This window comes from Aotus nancymaae, unplaced genomic scaffold (assembly GCF_030222135.1).
Source record: "Aotus nancymaae isolate 86718 unplaced genomic scaffold, 86718_ANA_hifiasm-v0.15.2.pri h1tg000014l, whole genome shotgun sequence".
Lineage (NCBI taxonomy): Eukaryota > Metazoa > Chordata > Mammalia > Primates > Aotidae > Aotus > Aotus nancymaae.
The window spans coordinates 122,370,123-122,385,551 of record NW_026988425.1 but is presented as its reverse complement, the minus strand read 5'-3'; the positions used below and the strand labels follow the sequence as shown (position 1 = coordinate 122,385,551).

The 15,429-nt window shown below is 51.4% G+C and overlaps 1 protein-coding gene across 2 annotated transcripts in view; it reads left to right on the top strand.

The window, feature by feature from the left end:
- The window catches only part of PCSK6 (proprotein convertase subtilisin/kexin type 6), a 182,273-nt gene that overhangs the window by 149,609 nt on the left and 17,235 nt on the right, over positions 1 to 15,429 (top strand). Inside the window, exons 14-17 of one of the 2 annotated variants that reach the window (XM_021674365.2) lie at positions 5,715 to 5,894; positions 6,058 to 6,096; positions 11,243 to 11,345; positions 13,040 to 13,236. In XM_021674365.2, coding sequence (XP_021530040.2) covers positions 5,715 to 5,894; positions 6,058 to 6,096; positions 11,243 to 11,345; positions 13,040 to 13,236 — 519 coding nt within the window. The remainder of the gene's footprint in view (positions 1 to 5,714; positions 5,895 to 6,057; positions 6,097 to 11,242; positions 11,346 to 13,039; positions 13,237 to 15,429) is intronic. The other variant, XM_064376307.1, reaches the window with a different exon arrangement.

Sequence of the window (15,429 nt, the reverse complement as noted above, 5' to 3'; positions counted from 1 at the left end):
GTGGTGGGATCATGTGGCATTACAGCTCATGATAGACAAAAGTTGGCATTGCAGTTTATGATAGTCATAAGTTGGCATTACAGTTCATGATAGACATACAGTTCAAGATAAGACATTAACAGTGTCTTCTTGTCTGACCCAGTGGTTACACTCTGGGGACTCTTGGGAAAAAGTAATCCAGACTGCATCAAATAACATTTCTGGCAGATTTATGTATTTCAAAAAAGAAAACTGGACTAAATGTGCTGTCATAACCTGTCATAAGAGATTGTTAAACAAATGGTTACATTCATGGGGTGAAGTATTTTGCTGTCAACAAAATTATGTTGTAACGGATTCATTCATTCAGCAAACATTTATTGAGTACCTACTGTGTGCCCAAAACTTGCCACACACTGAAGCTAATGCACCAAACAAGAGACGTCTGTGATGCCTCTCGGCTGAAGGGAGAGAAAACAATGAACAGAAAATAAACAACATCTAATGCGATTAACATGATATAATGCTAAGTGGGGAGAAGAGAGATTAAACAGGGTGCTCTGTGTTTTCCACTACGCAAGAAATGCACATGCGTAGGAAACAGCCCAGGAAGTATGCCCAAAGGGTTACAGGTGATTTATTTTTATTTTTTCTTTAAATACCTCAACATTTAATAATTTTTATTCTAACTGGGGAAAAATAATTTTAAAAAAGAATCACACTTCAAATGTATGCTATACGCTTTATGCATAGGTATGGAATACTTATTTTTATGTCTTCCGAAGGCAGGAAAATCAGAGTGACTCCCTTGGTTGAGGAAGTGAAGAAAGCATTTAAGTACTAGAAAAGGGAGATAAATGTCTCCAGAATTACCATTGTCTAAACCTTAACCTTAGGTCAAGTGTCGCAAATCGCACCTGTTAGAAAAGGAACGGTCTCCTTTGGGGGCACATGCAGGAAGGGGTTGCTTTGGACCCACTGCCTCTTTCCTGCCGGCTTTTTTAGTGCTCCCAGCTCTCAGCTCCACAGGTTGTTAGCTCAGCGCCTGACCCCTCACAGGCTCTTATGAATATCCTGGAGATAGAGAGAAAGAACAAAAATATAACCCTTGTATGAGCAAAACACCATCTCATTCCACTGGTCCTTGCTACGAATGCAGCTAAGATCTGCTTCTATGCATCTTAGAAGTCTTATCACTTGTTCCTAACAAATATATTTGGTAAATTTCCAAGTTTATAAATGAGGTTTAATTTTACCATATCAGAAAGTTGTCTTGCTCTTAATTACATGAAAAAGATGCTCGGTTTCTCATATAATAAGGGAAATGCTACGTTATCCTTCCTGAGTTATCAGATTGGCAATGTAAGCCATAGCTTCAGGCTGCGAGGAAGCCCGATCCTTTTGACACTGAGTTTTACCACTAGTAATGTAGCCTATATAGGTGCACATGCACACAGCTGAAATGACGTGTGCAGTAGATTTCCCTTAACAGACAGCTCCTGGGTGCCAGTCACTGTTCTAAGTGCTTTACCATCATTAAGTCATTTAATCTCCCAAACAACCCTGTGAGGTAGATGTTATTATACCCACTTTACAGATGAGGAAACTAAAGAATAGAGATTAAGTAATTTGCCCAAGGCTCACATGCTCTGCTCACTTCATGTCGTTCCTCCCTGTGTGACCAAGGATAGAGCACTATTTGTAGAGTCACGTGCTACAAAATGACATTTCCATCAAGGGCAGACCCCATACGCAATAGCCGTTGCATACGATTATAATGTCATGTTTTTACTGTATCCTTTTTATGTTTTCATTTTCTTCTTTTTCTTTTTTTTTTTTTTTTTGAGACAGAATCTTGCTCTTTTGCCAGGCTGGAGTGCAGGATCTCGGCTCACTGCAACCTCTGCCTCCTGGGTTCAAGCAATTCTCCTGCCTCAGCCTCCCAAGTAGGTGGACTACAGCCACGTGCCACCATGCCCAGCTAATTTTTGTATTTTTAGTAGAGACGGAGTTTGACCATGTTGATCAGGATGGTCTCGATCTCTGACCTCACGATCCACCCACCTCAGCCTCCCAAAAGTGCTGGGATTACAGGCATGAGCCACCACGCCCAGCCCCCTTTCTATGTTTAGGTACACAAACATTTATCATTGTGTTCCAGTTGCCTACAATATTCAGTACAGTACCATGCTGCACAGGTTTGTGGCCTGGGAGCGGCAGGCTGTCCCCTGTAGCCTCAGTGTGGAGTATGTGTACCATTTAGGTTGTGTAAGCGCCTTCTATGGTATTCACGCAACAACAAAATCACCTAACGATGCCTTTCTCAGGACGTGTCCCCATGGTCAAGCTACATATGACTATAATTGCCAAAGTCTGTAAACCACCCAAATGTCCATCAGTCGGGGATTGTTTAAGTAAACAACACTACATCTCTCCTGCGCGGCCATGGAAGGATCATCAATATACACTGCTGATGGAAAACTCAGGGTGCTGAAAGTGCTGGCACGTGCGTCACTAAAAAGGGTGGGGGAAACGTATGCCTGAACAAGAATAAAATGCTTCAGAAATGATACACAAGAAATGGGAAACCCACGTTGCCCATGGGGAGGGAGACTTCCTCATATGCTCTTTTATACTTTAGGATTTCTGAGCCATCCTTGCGTGGTACTTATTCAGAGGCAAAAGTCAAAAGCCCTGAGCACTACTGCTTTTTAATGGGTTTTTTTGACCGTACAACCACTTTATTCATAGATTTGAAACGGTAAACTTTAAGAAAGCTTTAATGTTTACATATGAACAGGTAATACATGCTTGTGGTTTTAACAAAAAGTCAAACAAACTGGGCGTGTGGCTCACACCGGTAAATCCTATACTTTGGGAGGCCAACGTGGGAGGATCGCTTCAGCTCAGGAGTTTGAGATCAGCCTGGAAAACATAGTGAAATTCCATCTCTACAAAAAATACAAAAATTTGTTGGGTATGGTGGTGCACACCTGTAGTCCTAGCCACTTGGGATGTTGAGGTGGGAGGGTAGCTTGAGCCTGGGCGGTTGGGGCTGCAGTGAGCCTGATCGTGCCACTGCACTCCAGCCTGGGCAACAGAGTGATACCCTGTCTAAATACACACACACACACACACACACACACACACACACACATACATAAAGTCAAATGAGAGTGTCATAAAAATGAAGTTTCTCTTCTATTTCAGTTCAGCCCCCTCTCTCCCCTCCTATGAGGCTGTGCATCTGCTGGTCCCCTGGGAATTCTTCCTGCTCTCTTTTCCACACTGTGCATACCACTGACCCTGCGTGTGGAGCAGCCTCTCTCGTTTGTCCTACCAAAACTAAATCTGAAAATAAAAATCCACTTTTAGTGACTAGGCCTTTTGTGGTGTTTTTGGAGACATCCTCTATGGTTGAAATAAACTTCAACTCAAATTACAGCCTCAGAGCCCTTGGTCCCTGTCCTGCCGTCATTACACTCCCACCGTAATCGCAGTTCACCACTTGGTAGTTAAAGCGCTCGGGTTCCTTTGTGGTTGGAATATGGTTCTGATTGGATCCTAAGGAGTTGAGGAGAGTCAAAGTTTCCTCACCAGGGCTTGTTTTCTGCACCTGCGGCGGTGAGAACAGCTTCCTGTGTTGCCGTCCCCACACGTGTAAGCTGGGTTAGGAACTTTGTAGTGGGGGAGCTGCTGTGCTTCTAAATGAACCTGGCGCTGAGGAAGACTGCATTCTGGAAGTGCTGTGCTGGGGATGCTGTTTCACGTAAGAGGGCCTCGCTTACCTCTTCCAGCCCTGGCCAGGCTGAGGGAGGCTTGGGCAGTACAGAACCTGACATGAGGCAGTGTGGAGGCTCCAGACTTTAGGAACCTTGTACTTAGCCAGTTGGGGCTATGGGGAAAATTAAACAGGATTGCCACGTGCCACGTTGGGTACTGGGTCAGCGTTGAATGCCGTTTAGAATCGTGTCTGTTGAGCCGGTCCTGCCTGTCTTTCACTCGCCCACCCACCCAGGATGGTATGGATTACAGCCTATGGGCTTAGGGAATGAGGATGAGCAGGAGCTACCATTCTGGGATTTAGAAATGCTAACAGATTTCCAGAATTGGAACAAAAGGTAAAATTGTACTGGCAGAGTGACCCACATCACAGAAAGAGTGTATCTAAAGACAGATGGGCTGCCATTCAGAGCCAGGGGGCGGAGCAGTGAGCATGGGCAGAGGTAAGTGATGAGAAAACACAGTAAACACCAAACAATCTGTTTTCCTCCCCAAAACCATTCTCCCTGCCAAGAAACCCCGTGGCAGAAAAGGAAGAGGAAGCGGGGATTTTCCAGCCCACAGAGACACTGAGCCAGCAATGCCTCGTCCCCTCCAGCTTGGGTCGCAGGAGACAGTCATGAGGGCCCATGGAGGGGTTTCACAGCTGGTATGCGTCTGTTTCCTATTGAGCCAATCCAGTTAGAAACAAATATAGAGAGGCTGGGGCAGCTGGGAGCCCCGTCAGCTTGAGCAGCCGTCCTTGGGTGGGTCAGACTCACACTGGGCCCTGCTCCCCTCAACTATGTGGGGTGATGACCTTCTAAACAGTTACCCTGCTCTGAATGCTGGGGATGCTGTGGGGAAAAAGAAAAGGAAGCTTAAACCAGTGGCCGGCAGCAGAGCCGGCTGGCAGATACATGTTAATTACTTGTATAGATGCTCTTTGACATACAATTGTAAGTTGACTTATTTTAATGATATTTTCAACTTATGGTGGATTCATCCCGACATAGCCCATAATTAAGTCTAGGAGCGTACTGAATACATCTCGCTTCCACACCACTGTAAAGTCAAAAAATTGTAAGTCAAACTGCCATAATTTGGGGACTGTCTGTAATGTGTTTTATAACATCAGGAGTTCACCTGGAAATCGCTAGCAGGTTTTTCACTTCTCTTGATACCTGAGGACAGACGACTGCATGGGCCGTCACTCCCCGTGGAGGTGGTCGGTGGAGCGGGACCCCTGCTGCCCCCATATTGGCTGGGAGCTCTCCCGGAAGCCCATCTTTCCTGTGCCTGTCTGTCTCTCACGTCCCCCATGGGGCCCGGTGTCTGTCTGCTCATCCCCCTGCTTTCAACAATGTTTTCCCTCCACCCAGCTTCTGCAGACATTTGGGTTTTTACCACCGCTGCTATCTCCCAGAACATCCCTCACTGTCCTGGACCAGCCATGGAGGAGAGAGCCCAAGACCGAGTCTTCCCATGATCTAGGATCAAGGATCCAAATACCAGGGCTCCTCCATGCAACCCAGTTATCACGTTTGGAGGCTGTGGCGCCAGGCCTGGCACCAGATCTACCCAATGGATGTCCCACGAGGGGAAAGTGGCTGGTGCTAGTCATCAAGGAGGCAACATCGAGGGAGGCTGCAGTGAGATCGGCAGGGCAGAGGACAGCCTCCAGGACAGTGGCGAGTCCAGCCCGGCTGACCTTCATCCCAGCAGGGACAGGAAGTTGAGGGCAGCTCCCTAGAACAGGAATAGAGGGGCACCGTTTGCAGGAATAAGACGCCTAGGGAAAGCAGCATGTGGCCTAGGCAAGAGGTGTGCCCTGATCAACAGGTAACCAGGAAGGGAGGCAGCAGCCGAGAGCCCAGCTGTCAGGGGAGGAGCCAGGCAGCATCTGGCTTATTTCTGTGAGTGACGGAGGTCTTGGCACAGGCAGGTGATTCTGTGGGTTTGGTGCCTTTCAGGGAAGTTGAAAGAATGGACTCTCATACTGTATGGCACGGCGGAGCACCCGTACCACACCTTCAGTGGCCATCAGTCCCGCTCGCGGATGCTGGAGCTCTCGACCCCAGAGCTGGAGCCACCCAAGGCTGCCCTGTCACCCCCTCAGGTGGAAGTTCTTGAAGATGAGGAAGATTACACAGGTAATGAGCCTGAAGCAAGAGGAAACGGCCAGCCTCCACAAGCTTTGATTGTCCAGAGTAGCTCTTAAAACACGGGGCTGCTCCTGGCAGAGGCGGGGCTGATGGTTGTATGTTTTCTCTTGCCTGGGAGTCGTAATAATCATGGCAATTTGCACTCATACAGCTAATTCCACCCCAGGCTCTGCTAATATTTTACAGACCAGTAAGTATGCTTCAAACCAGTAAGTATTTTCCAACCTTCCCAGCTGGGAAAGCAGGGTCTATATGCCCAACCAGAATGCAGTCTTGCTCCCTAGTAATTAGCCACCTCCAGGAGCACCCCCTTTCCTCAAAGGCCCCCATCTCGCAGCTCAGCCTCCTGACTCCCTCAAGTCCATCCACTTTTAGTCCTTGAGGCCAGGATGTGGGAAGGACACGGTTACTCCCAGCGACCCAGGAAGGCTGGGTTCAAGGAGCACAGCCGGAAAAGAAGCACGTGGCAGAGATCCAGACCAGCCTGTAGGCCTGGGGTTAAAGACCCAGAGAGGATCTCAAGAGACGATATCAGCAGATACTGATGCTACACAAAGACACCCTGAAAATCCTACAGCATCTAAAGAGGCCATATATGAATCCTTTCTCTCCAATCATCCCATTGTCAAGGTGGCCCCTGTTTGGGGCTACCAGCTCACTCCACAAGGCACCCAAAAGCCACAGCAGCCCGAAGAGGCTCCAGCCACTGAGCTGGGGTTTTATGCATGCGTTGCTAGAAGCTGGTCTTCTCCCTCTGAGCCATCCTATAGCAATTTGTGCAAGAAGAGGTGTTTCTGGTTGGACATATTTTCCTTGGCTAAATATTACAGCTACTTGATAGATGATGGGTGATATCTAAGAACATTGATGCTTTAAGTTATCTAATAACTTCTGTGAAAAACAAATAACAAAATGGAGAATTCCACCAATACATATCAAGTATAAATTATGGTCGATTCCATTTTAAATTTCTTCTACTATTCCTTTAAAATAGAGCATTGAATTATGTATGAACTAATCTGCTCTGTTTCCCCCTGTGATTTATAAACTATGGCAAGATTCAGTAATTATTAATAAAGAACTGATTTTTTTCTTAAAATCTGCTACTGACTTCAGCCTTGCACAGCGGAACCTCACTGTAATACCATCCTGCAGTCTAGTAGTCTGCTGAGCAGAGCTTAGATGGAGAGAGGGGGTCTCCATGGGAAGGAGATACATTCCTGGCTCTCAGGGAAGCCCCCTGAAGGCTTAGGGGTGATTGGGATGGGCACACCAGTGACAGGAGAAGAGCCTATTCAGAAACCAGGACAGAGGACAGAGGAGGCGAGAACCGGACAGTGCCGAAGTGTGGAAGGCAAAGGAGGAGGGAGGAGGAGCCACGCGAGAGTCCAACGCAAGTCAGGTGGACATGAGATGGGGTGTCCAGAGCTGGCCGTGGGCATGCTGCATTGGGAGTGACGGGCCCAGGCCAGCAGAGGCTCCTCCTGGACCCTTTGGGAAAGAGATCAGTTGCGAAGAAATAGAGTTGGTGAGTGAGAGGGACGAGGGAAGCTGGGAGTGCTTGCAAACGGCCAGGGTCCCAGGACAGCAGCAGGCAAGATGGCCTGTGGAGAGGAAGGCTGGGGTCCAGAGCATCTGGCCTGGAGGAAGGGCACCAGCTGCAGTGGGCAGAGTGGGCACAAGGAAGATGTCAGTGCTGTGGTTCTGAAGGGGGACAGCTTTGTGGTGACAGCCAGCCTACTAGGCCAGAGCCGTCTGGTGGCCAAAGTGCAGCTGGAGGCCACCCCAGGGACTCCGTAGGGTGCTGGGTTGAGAGCTGACCCTGGGCTGGCCCCACTCAGAGACTGGGAGCCAGCAGGTGTGGGATGCCTGGGAGTCTGCACCTGAGCAAGCACTCTTAGGTGCCTCCAGGCAGCATGGGCTTAGGGAGCTGGCGATACTGAAACCAGCGAGCATGGGGGCAGGAGGCAGGGAAGGGCTTGGGTTCCTACAAGAGAGCCGCTGGGAGGCCAGGACAGAACTGGCACAGGAACACAGGGAAGCCTGGCCTCAGGAAAGAAGCCATCACTGAGCAAAGGAAGCGGTGGACTAAGAACAGCTCGGGACACTGTGGTCACCCGTGCAGGACTGCGAGAAAGCCGAGAGCCCACATGGTGTTGTCTAGAAGACAGGGTTTCAAGACAGCGCCACAGGTGCAGGAGCCAGTTATCAGGATGAGGGTGATGTCTGGAGCAGGACCATGTGTGCTCACAGGCTCAGCACATCCACGCTCACTCGACAGGCTCAAGCTGAGGCCCAGAAGCATTAGGTAACTTGCTCAGGGCACACAGCAGTCAGGAAGGAGACCAGACTTGTACTCAGTGTGCTCTTATTCTCGTGGACACTCTTGTCTGCAGTTAACCAGCTCAGCTCTTGCATGCCTGTCTGGTCTGATACCGTTCCAGTGAGGTTCCGGTGCACTGTTCTTGGATGGGTGGATGGTGGAAAAGTTGGTGATACCAAACAAACCTCCTGCCCTTTGGCAGTTGGTCTGAGCACGCAATGACAAAGCCCATGGAGAACTCCCAAGTTGCTTTCTAACATTTATGTGTTTGTGTGTTTTTTAAATCCTGGATTTGCTCCACAAAGGATTGAAGGTGGAGTTTTCAAATAAACCCATGTCAGTCTAAGCCCATCTCTAGGGGGATCAACCACTAGCCAGGCTGTTCAGCACATGAACGGAGCCCCCCTTGTATTAAGACACCCGTGCCAGGAGTTATGGGAAGTGAAACCGGAAGGCCGTGGGCCCTGGAGGAACTTTCACGCTAATTGAGGCGAGGGGAAAAGCAGACATAAGGACAAATTACAACACAAATAACAAGCTCACCCAGAGAATGAATTACAGCTGTACCAGTACAAGCTTAGGCATAGTGGAGTGACTGGACAACGGGGCCAGCCAGGTGCATTTAATTTAAGAATGCTTCATGGGAGAGATGAATCTGGCTATTTGGCTTTTAAACATAATTCGAGTAGAGAGCCATACTGAGGAGGTTTGTTTACAGATATTTATCTAGGCATCTCTGCCCTTGGATGGGCATTGTCTTAACCTGACCGGTCAGTGACTTTGAGGCATTGTGGGGGCTCTGCAGCTCTGTCGAGTAGACCCCTGCCTTGCATGGGGCTCCTTGAAAAATTATTGAATCAGCTTTCCACTGCAGAGATACCCAAGGGCAGGGGTGGGGGGATGTGAAGTCCCTATACCCGGACCAGCAGCTGGGAGCACTGCTCCAGGGCCCTCCCAAAGGCTGTCCTTCTCCGAGGACGTTCTAGAACATTCTGTCTGTAGATGGTAAGGACCTCTGCACTTTCCCTGTTCTTAGCCACCCTCCTCTCATCCACTCAGCAAATAGTAATTGAGCACCTGCTCTGTGCCTAACGCCGGGAATCTAGCCATTAACACACTGAACCAAGGCCTGCCCGCCCACCTCCCATTCCCGGTGTCTAGAAAGAGTGAGAAGATTGGTCTGCCACCTCCCTGTCCCACCTCTGCCCTCAGCTTCTTAAGATGAAGGAAATTGTTCACTTTATCAAGCAAGACAGACCTGCTGCCTCCTCAGGGAGAAAGCGCTGCAGGAAAAGGTGGGAGGGAAGTCCTTGTCACTGCAACAGCCCAGCCCTCGCTGGGCCAGCTGTGCGGGTGGGAAGGCGAGAACCCAGTGGCTGAGCTGGAGTTTTGGGCTCAATGGGTAATTTAAAGCAATGGCACAGGAAGTGAGGATTTTAGAGGGTGTCCCCATAGATGGCCCAGGATGAGGTGGGGCAAAGAATCCAATCAGATGGGAATTGATCCAAAATATTATAGAAAGACTTCTGGAGCTGGGGGGAGGAGCTTAGTGAGGAGCTCTAGGAATGAGGGGTGGCATCTGGAACCCAGGATGCCTGCACAGCCCAGGAATAATGTCTATAATCTCCTCCTGGATGCACACAGCTCTGAAAGGGGTTCACAGTGGGAACTGGGACAGGTGAGGCCCCCCCAGCCCAGTGAAAACCAGGGAAATAGCAACACCGGAGAGCCTTCGGGGAGGGAAGCCAAACGCGCCAGGTCTAACACTGGGAAGGCCAGAGACTTAAAGATGAATGAAGAGGGCTCTGTGCGCCCCAGCAAAATCCCACTGTGGGCAGCAGAGAATGAGGACTTTTGTCTTTTCCTCAAGTCCCCACCAAATGAGGGCGGTAAGCGACAAACGCATCTTTCCTCCCGAGCTCAGTGCCCATCCCCTCTGAGAACTCACACCTCGGAGGAGGAGGTTTTTCTTCCAATAACTCAAAAGCCTTCACGTGCCCCACTAGGTCCCTGTGTCTCAGAACTGTCAGGGTCCCCTGGGCCATTTCCCCAGCATAGGAGGCACAGGTGGGCAGCAGGCCGGAGTGCACCCCAGCTCTGGCTTCGGCAGACCAGCTTGCAGAGGGCCCTGCAGCATGCCCCGCCCCGCTGAAGGCATAGACCTTTAACACTGGGTTCACCTCTGGGATACCTGGGAGGACCTAGAGGGTGAGGTTTGCTGGCATCTAGTCAGGTCCCCTGCACACACCAGCCTCCGGAGTGAGAAGCTGGGGACCCCTGGGAACTTGAGGGAAGACGCGGCTGCTGCCCTCCCACTGAGGGCTCCAAGGAGAGCCTAAAGGGGACATTCTGAAAGGGGCTCAGCCCTCGGCACAGAAAGCAGCAGTCCCCCCACCCCAGTACAGCACTGTCAGGCTCTGTCCCTGCCCCACCCTAGACCCACCCAGTGACAACCCCACTGGGCAGGCCTGAGCATGCAGAGATCCATCCCCATTCCCACCTCGGCGGGTGGGGGGGTCCTACCTGGTTCCTCCTGGCTCCTCAGCTTGCCAGCAGCTCCCCTGACACTCAGCACCCCCTCTTGTGTTGCTCTGTCCTCCATGTGGAAGTCAAAGGCACTGGCTGGTCCCAGCGTGAATGAATGGTGCAAGTGAGTAAACATAACAGAGCTGCTGCTTCAGCCTCTCCTTCTCCTGCACCCTCCAGGCTCTCACAAGTCCCATCTCCTCCCTGCTCCAGGCGGCACAGGCAGCCCTGGAGGTTTTGCTCATCCTCATGCCATCCCTGTCTAGGCTGCTCAGGCTCTGACACTGGAGCCCAGCGAGGCTCAGCTGCACCTGTGACCCACGGGGACGGCTGCTCCCACCTTGTTGTCTGGCTGTCCAGCTCCAGCAGGGCCTGGGAGCTTCTCCCTACCCTGCCAAGCTCTGATACCCTGACACGGGGATCTGCGGGACTGCAGTAAATGGAGAAGGCGTCTCTCTGGATGAAAGGCAATGCTTGTTTCTTTAAGGTGTGTGCCATCCGGAGTGTGGTGACAAAGGCTGTGATGGCCCTGATGCAGACCAGTGCTTGAACTGTGTCCACTTCAGCCTGGGGAGCGCCAAGACCAGCAGGTAAGGCATGTCCCAGAGCCCTGTGGCTCGCCACTCAGTGGCCCTTTCACGTGGTATCCTTCACTCTTCCATGTCCTGAAGCCCCAGTTAGGAATGAATATATCACTCCCGAACAGTCATCACACTGAGGTTAACTGCTTTAGAGTTTTTAAATTTTTAGTAATTTGGTATTCCTATCATACGAGTCATACACATCCATTATGATCAAATTAGAAGCTGTGGCACATTGGCGTCCATGCTTATAAATGTTTTCTTTTTTTTTAATGGAATCTCACTCTTTCACCAGGCTGGAGTGCAGTGGCGCAATCTTGGCTCGCTGCAACCTCCACCTCCTGGGTTCAAGCGATTCTCCTGCCTTAGCCTCCTGAGTAGCTGGGACTACAGGCGCGTGCCACCATGCCTGGCTAATTTTTGTATTTTTAGTAGAGAAAGGGTTTTACCATGTTGGCCAGGATGGTCTTGATCTTTTGACCTCGTGATCTGCCCACCTTGGCCTCCCAAAGTGCTGGGATTACAGGAGTGAGCCACTGCACCCGGCCCATAAACCCTTTTCTATCCATGTTGTTAAAGAGAAATGGGTCATATTGGACATGCCCAGGCTGCCCTGGGGGGCTGGGAGATGGATGCAATTCAAGGCCCTGGTGCTGCTCTCACAGGCCAGCTTGCGGGGCATGACTCTTGGACAGGCTGGAGCCTGTTGTTGGTCTTTTTCTCAGTGTTTCTGGACTCTGGTTGGGTGTGGGGCTTCCACAGAAGCTCTCCTGGCAGCTCCCCAGAGAGCCCATGAGGCTGGGTTTGCCCTGAGGAAGAATATCGGGAGCTCTGACATGGGGCCCCAGGTACATGGCCAATTGCCCGGTTTGGGCTGGCCCTTCTGTGGTGAGTGTGCCCCCCCTGTGTGGCCTGCAGTCAGGCCCTGCGCTCTGTCCCCCGAGCTCCTCCAGCTCCTGGCATCACCACTTTCTCAAATTCTCTTCCCTGCTAGTCCTGCAACTGCCTTGTCATCCATTCTCATTTCACAAACTTCCCTGAGCACCCACCATGCGCTGCACATGCCAGGCCTAGGAGGCCACGAGGACAGGACACTGCTAGGCTTCCCAAAGGCCTGGTTGGCAGATGCACCCACCAGCCACTGGTGCACACCCACGAGGGCTCAGGCACGGGTGTGGCCACGCATGGTGGCTGCATGTGTGGCTCTCGTGGCATCCTACAGCTCCCAGCCACGGCACACTCACTGGCTGCAGTGCGAAGGCTGTCACTCCACTGGCCACGCTCACTGCCCACGAGACTCACTCCCTGAGGGCACCCAAGGGAGGGTTTTGCCACCAAAAGCTCCAAAAGTCAAATACCACCCTCACGATGCCCTTGGGAAACCATGCCACAGCCTCGGGACTTCCCAGTGGGGCCCACTTTGAAAAGAAAGGACTTCCAGGTTCTCTGCAAGGCTCCCAACCTCCCCACCTGTGTACGGAGGAACCTCTGAACTGCACTCACCAATGCAAAAGGCATCGTGTTTGACATTCACTCCTGAAGCCTTTGTTTCCTCAAGGTTTTGCTGACTCAGGAGGGGCAGCTAAGGTCTGGGGAAATCCCTCGCAGCCGGCTGCCTGGCTTAGCACTGCAGAGCGGGTGTGGGGCTGAGGCTGGGGCTGGGTTGTTAAGGCCCTCACCCGCTCCTGCCTTTGCTCTTACAGGAAGTGCGTGAGCGTGTGCCCCTTGGGCTACTTTGGGGACACAGCAGCAAGACGCTGTCGCCGGTGCCACAAGGGGTGTGAGACCTGCTCCGGCAGAGGTGCGACGCAGTGTCTGTCTTGCCGCCGTGGGTTCTATCACCACCAGGAGATGAACACCTGTGTGACCCTCTGTCCTGCAGGATTTTATGCTGATGAAAGTAAGTGGCATGTCCGTGGGCACCAGAACTAATGATCCAGCTTTCTGGGCCAGTGTCCCCTCTCCTGGGAGAATTTCCCAGCCTTCTGCTCCCTGTATATTTCATTGTTCTGAGTAAAGACTTTCAACGGGAAGTAGGCAGAGATGCTGAGATCAAAGCCCCCAGGCCCGGTGGTTAACAGCATTTCACCCACAGACCTGGCCAGGAGAAGTTCCAAGTGATGCTGAAAGAAATCCTGGCCGTCCAGGGAATTTCACGCATCTGTACCCAGAGTCAACATCTGCTATTGAGAAAGGCCAGAGGGATGGCTAGGGCCAGCCACTCTTGGGCTCAGTCTGGTTTCAGGTACCAGAAGAGGAGGCGCTGCTGTCTATCCTGTAATTTCTCCGGGAAAGACTGTGCCATTGGCTTCTCTGTAACACAGGATGTGTGCATTGGGCACGGGTGAGGGCATATGGAATTGGGGGTCAGAGCTGGGGAAGAGCCCCTCCTAGGCAGAGCTGCTGAGCTGCAGTTGGGATTTAAGTGTGGGCAGAAGGTTTGCAGACCTCCAAAAATGAAGAGCAGCTACTGACCAATGCCATTTGGGCTCATAAAGGAAGGGTTTGTCTTTGAGGGCATTTTACAGGTAGCAACCGCACCCCTAAGAGACAGGCAGTGTTTTCCTTATCCTACAGAAGGGGAATCAAAGCTGGGCGAGGGCAGAGGCCACAACTAGTCATGATGGAGGTGGGACTCGAACTCAGAGCGGCAAGGCCAGGTGTCTTGCTGTCCTGCCATCCCAGGAGCGTGGGGGGATGGCCAGGAGTTCTAGGCCCAAGACCCCACGCCAGTGTTTTAGTAATTCACCTGGCCCTGGGAGACAGATAAGCAGTGTGTGGGTGAAATGAACAGGGGATAGTTCTCAAACACGTTAAAGAAGCTACCGTTTGACATTTGTGGTCTTACAGGTAGCAGGCCTCCCCACAGCCCTCCTCTCTGGGCCCTTGCTGCTCAGGGCAAGTCATTGATCCGGCCTGTCATGGCATCGCTGTTACCCCTGGGGACAAGAGCCAGGAAATCTTTAAAGATGTAGGAAGTCATCAAATAACCAGACTTGCCCTTTTTTTTTTTTTTTTTTTGAGATGGAGTCTCACTCTGTCACTCAGGCTGGAGTGCAGTGGCGTGATCTCATCTCACTGTAACCTCTGCCTCCCGAGTTCAAGCAATTCTTATGCCTCAGCCTCCCCAGTAGCTGAGATTATAGGCATGTGCCACCACGCCTGGCTAATTCTTTTGTATTTTTAGTAGAGATGGGGTTTCACCATGTTGGTCAGGCTGGTCTCGAAGTCCTGACCTCAAATGATCCGCCTGCCTCTGCCTCTCCAAGTGCTGGGATTACAGGTGTGAGCCACCTTGCCCATCCCAGACTCCCTTTAGAGGAGAAACAAAAAGGCATGCAAGACACATTTCACAGTCTTTGCCAACACCTGCCCTGGGCTGCCAACCAGACCTTTGCAAAAGACGGAGGTGCCTTCATCCCCACCCCCTTCCCAGGGGCACAGTCGGCTGCCCTCCTTCCCCTCCTTCACCCAGGCATCCTCACTCAGCACCTGCTTTGTGGCGTATGATGCCACCTGTGGGGGCCCTGAGGGGGACACGTGCAGGTGTGGCAAGCAGCCCTTAGCTCCCAGGCCCAGAGCACCCCAGCCACTTAGGCGTGGTGCATGGTGGTGTTTGATGAGGTGCCAACTCAGATAATAACATGACATTGCAGGTGGGAGTTAGGGTGACCCAGAACTTCCCCAGGAGGCACGATGACCTGCCATGGGTTCCCGTCTCACCATATAGAGCCGCCAGATCTTCACATATAGGTTTCCCTGGGAAAGCACTTCGGGGAGCAAGCAGCAGCCTCAGGCTCCCCGTCCCCACCCGCCTACACCTGGCCACGTTTATGAAGATTTCCACCTCATTAAACTCTACTCAGCCACCAGGAATTGGCCTTCATCCCTGTTGAAATAACTCACTTTATTTAAGCCGAGCCAGGCCTCAGAGGCCTGGCAGTTGTCTGAGGACTTTAATTTACCCTAGAAAGGGGAGGTGAGAGATCTGTGATCCCACAGCAGGTACCAGCAGCCTCTGGCTGTGTTATTTCTACACGTTCTGGAGGTGGATTTGGGGAACAGCCCACCTACACCCCTGCTTTGAGATGCC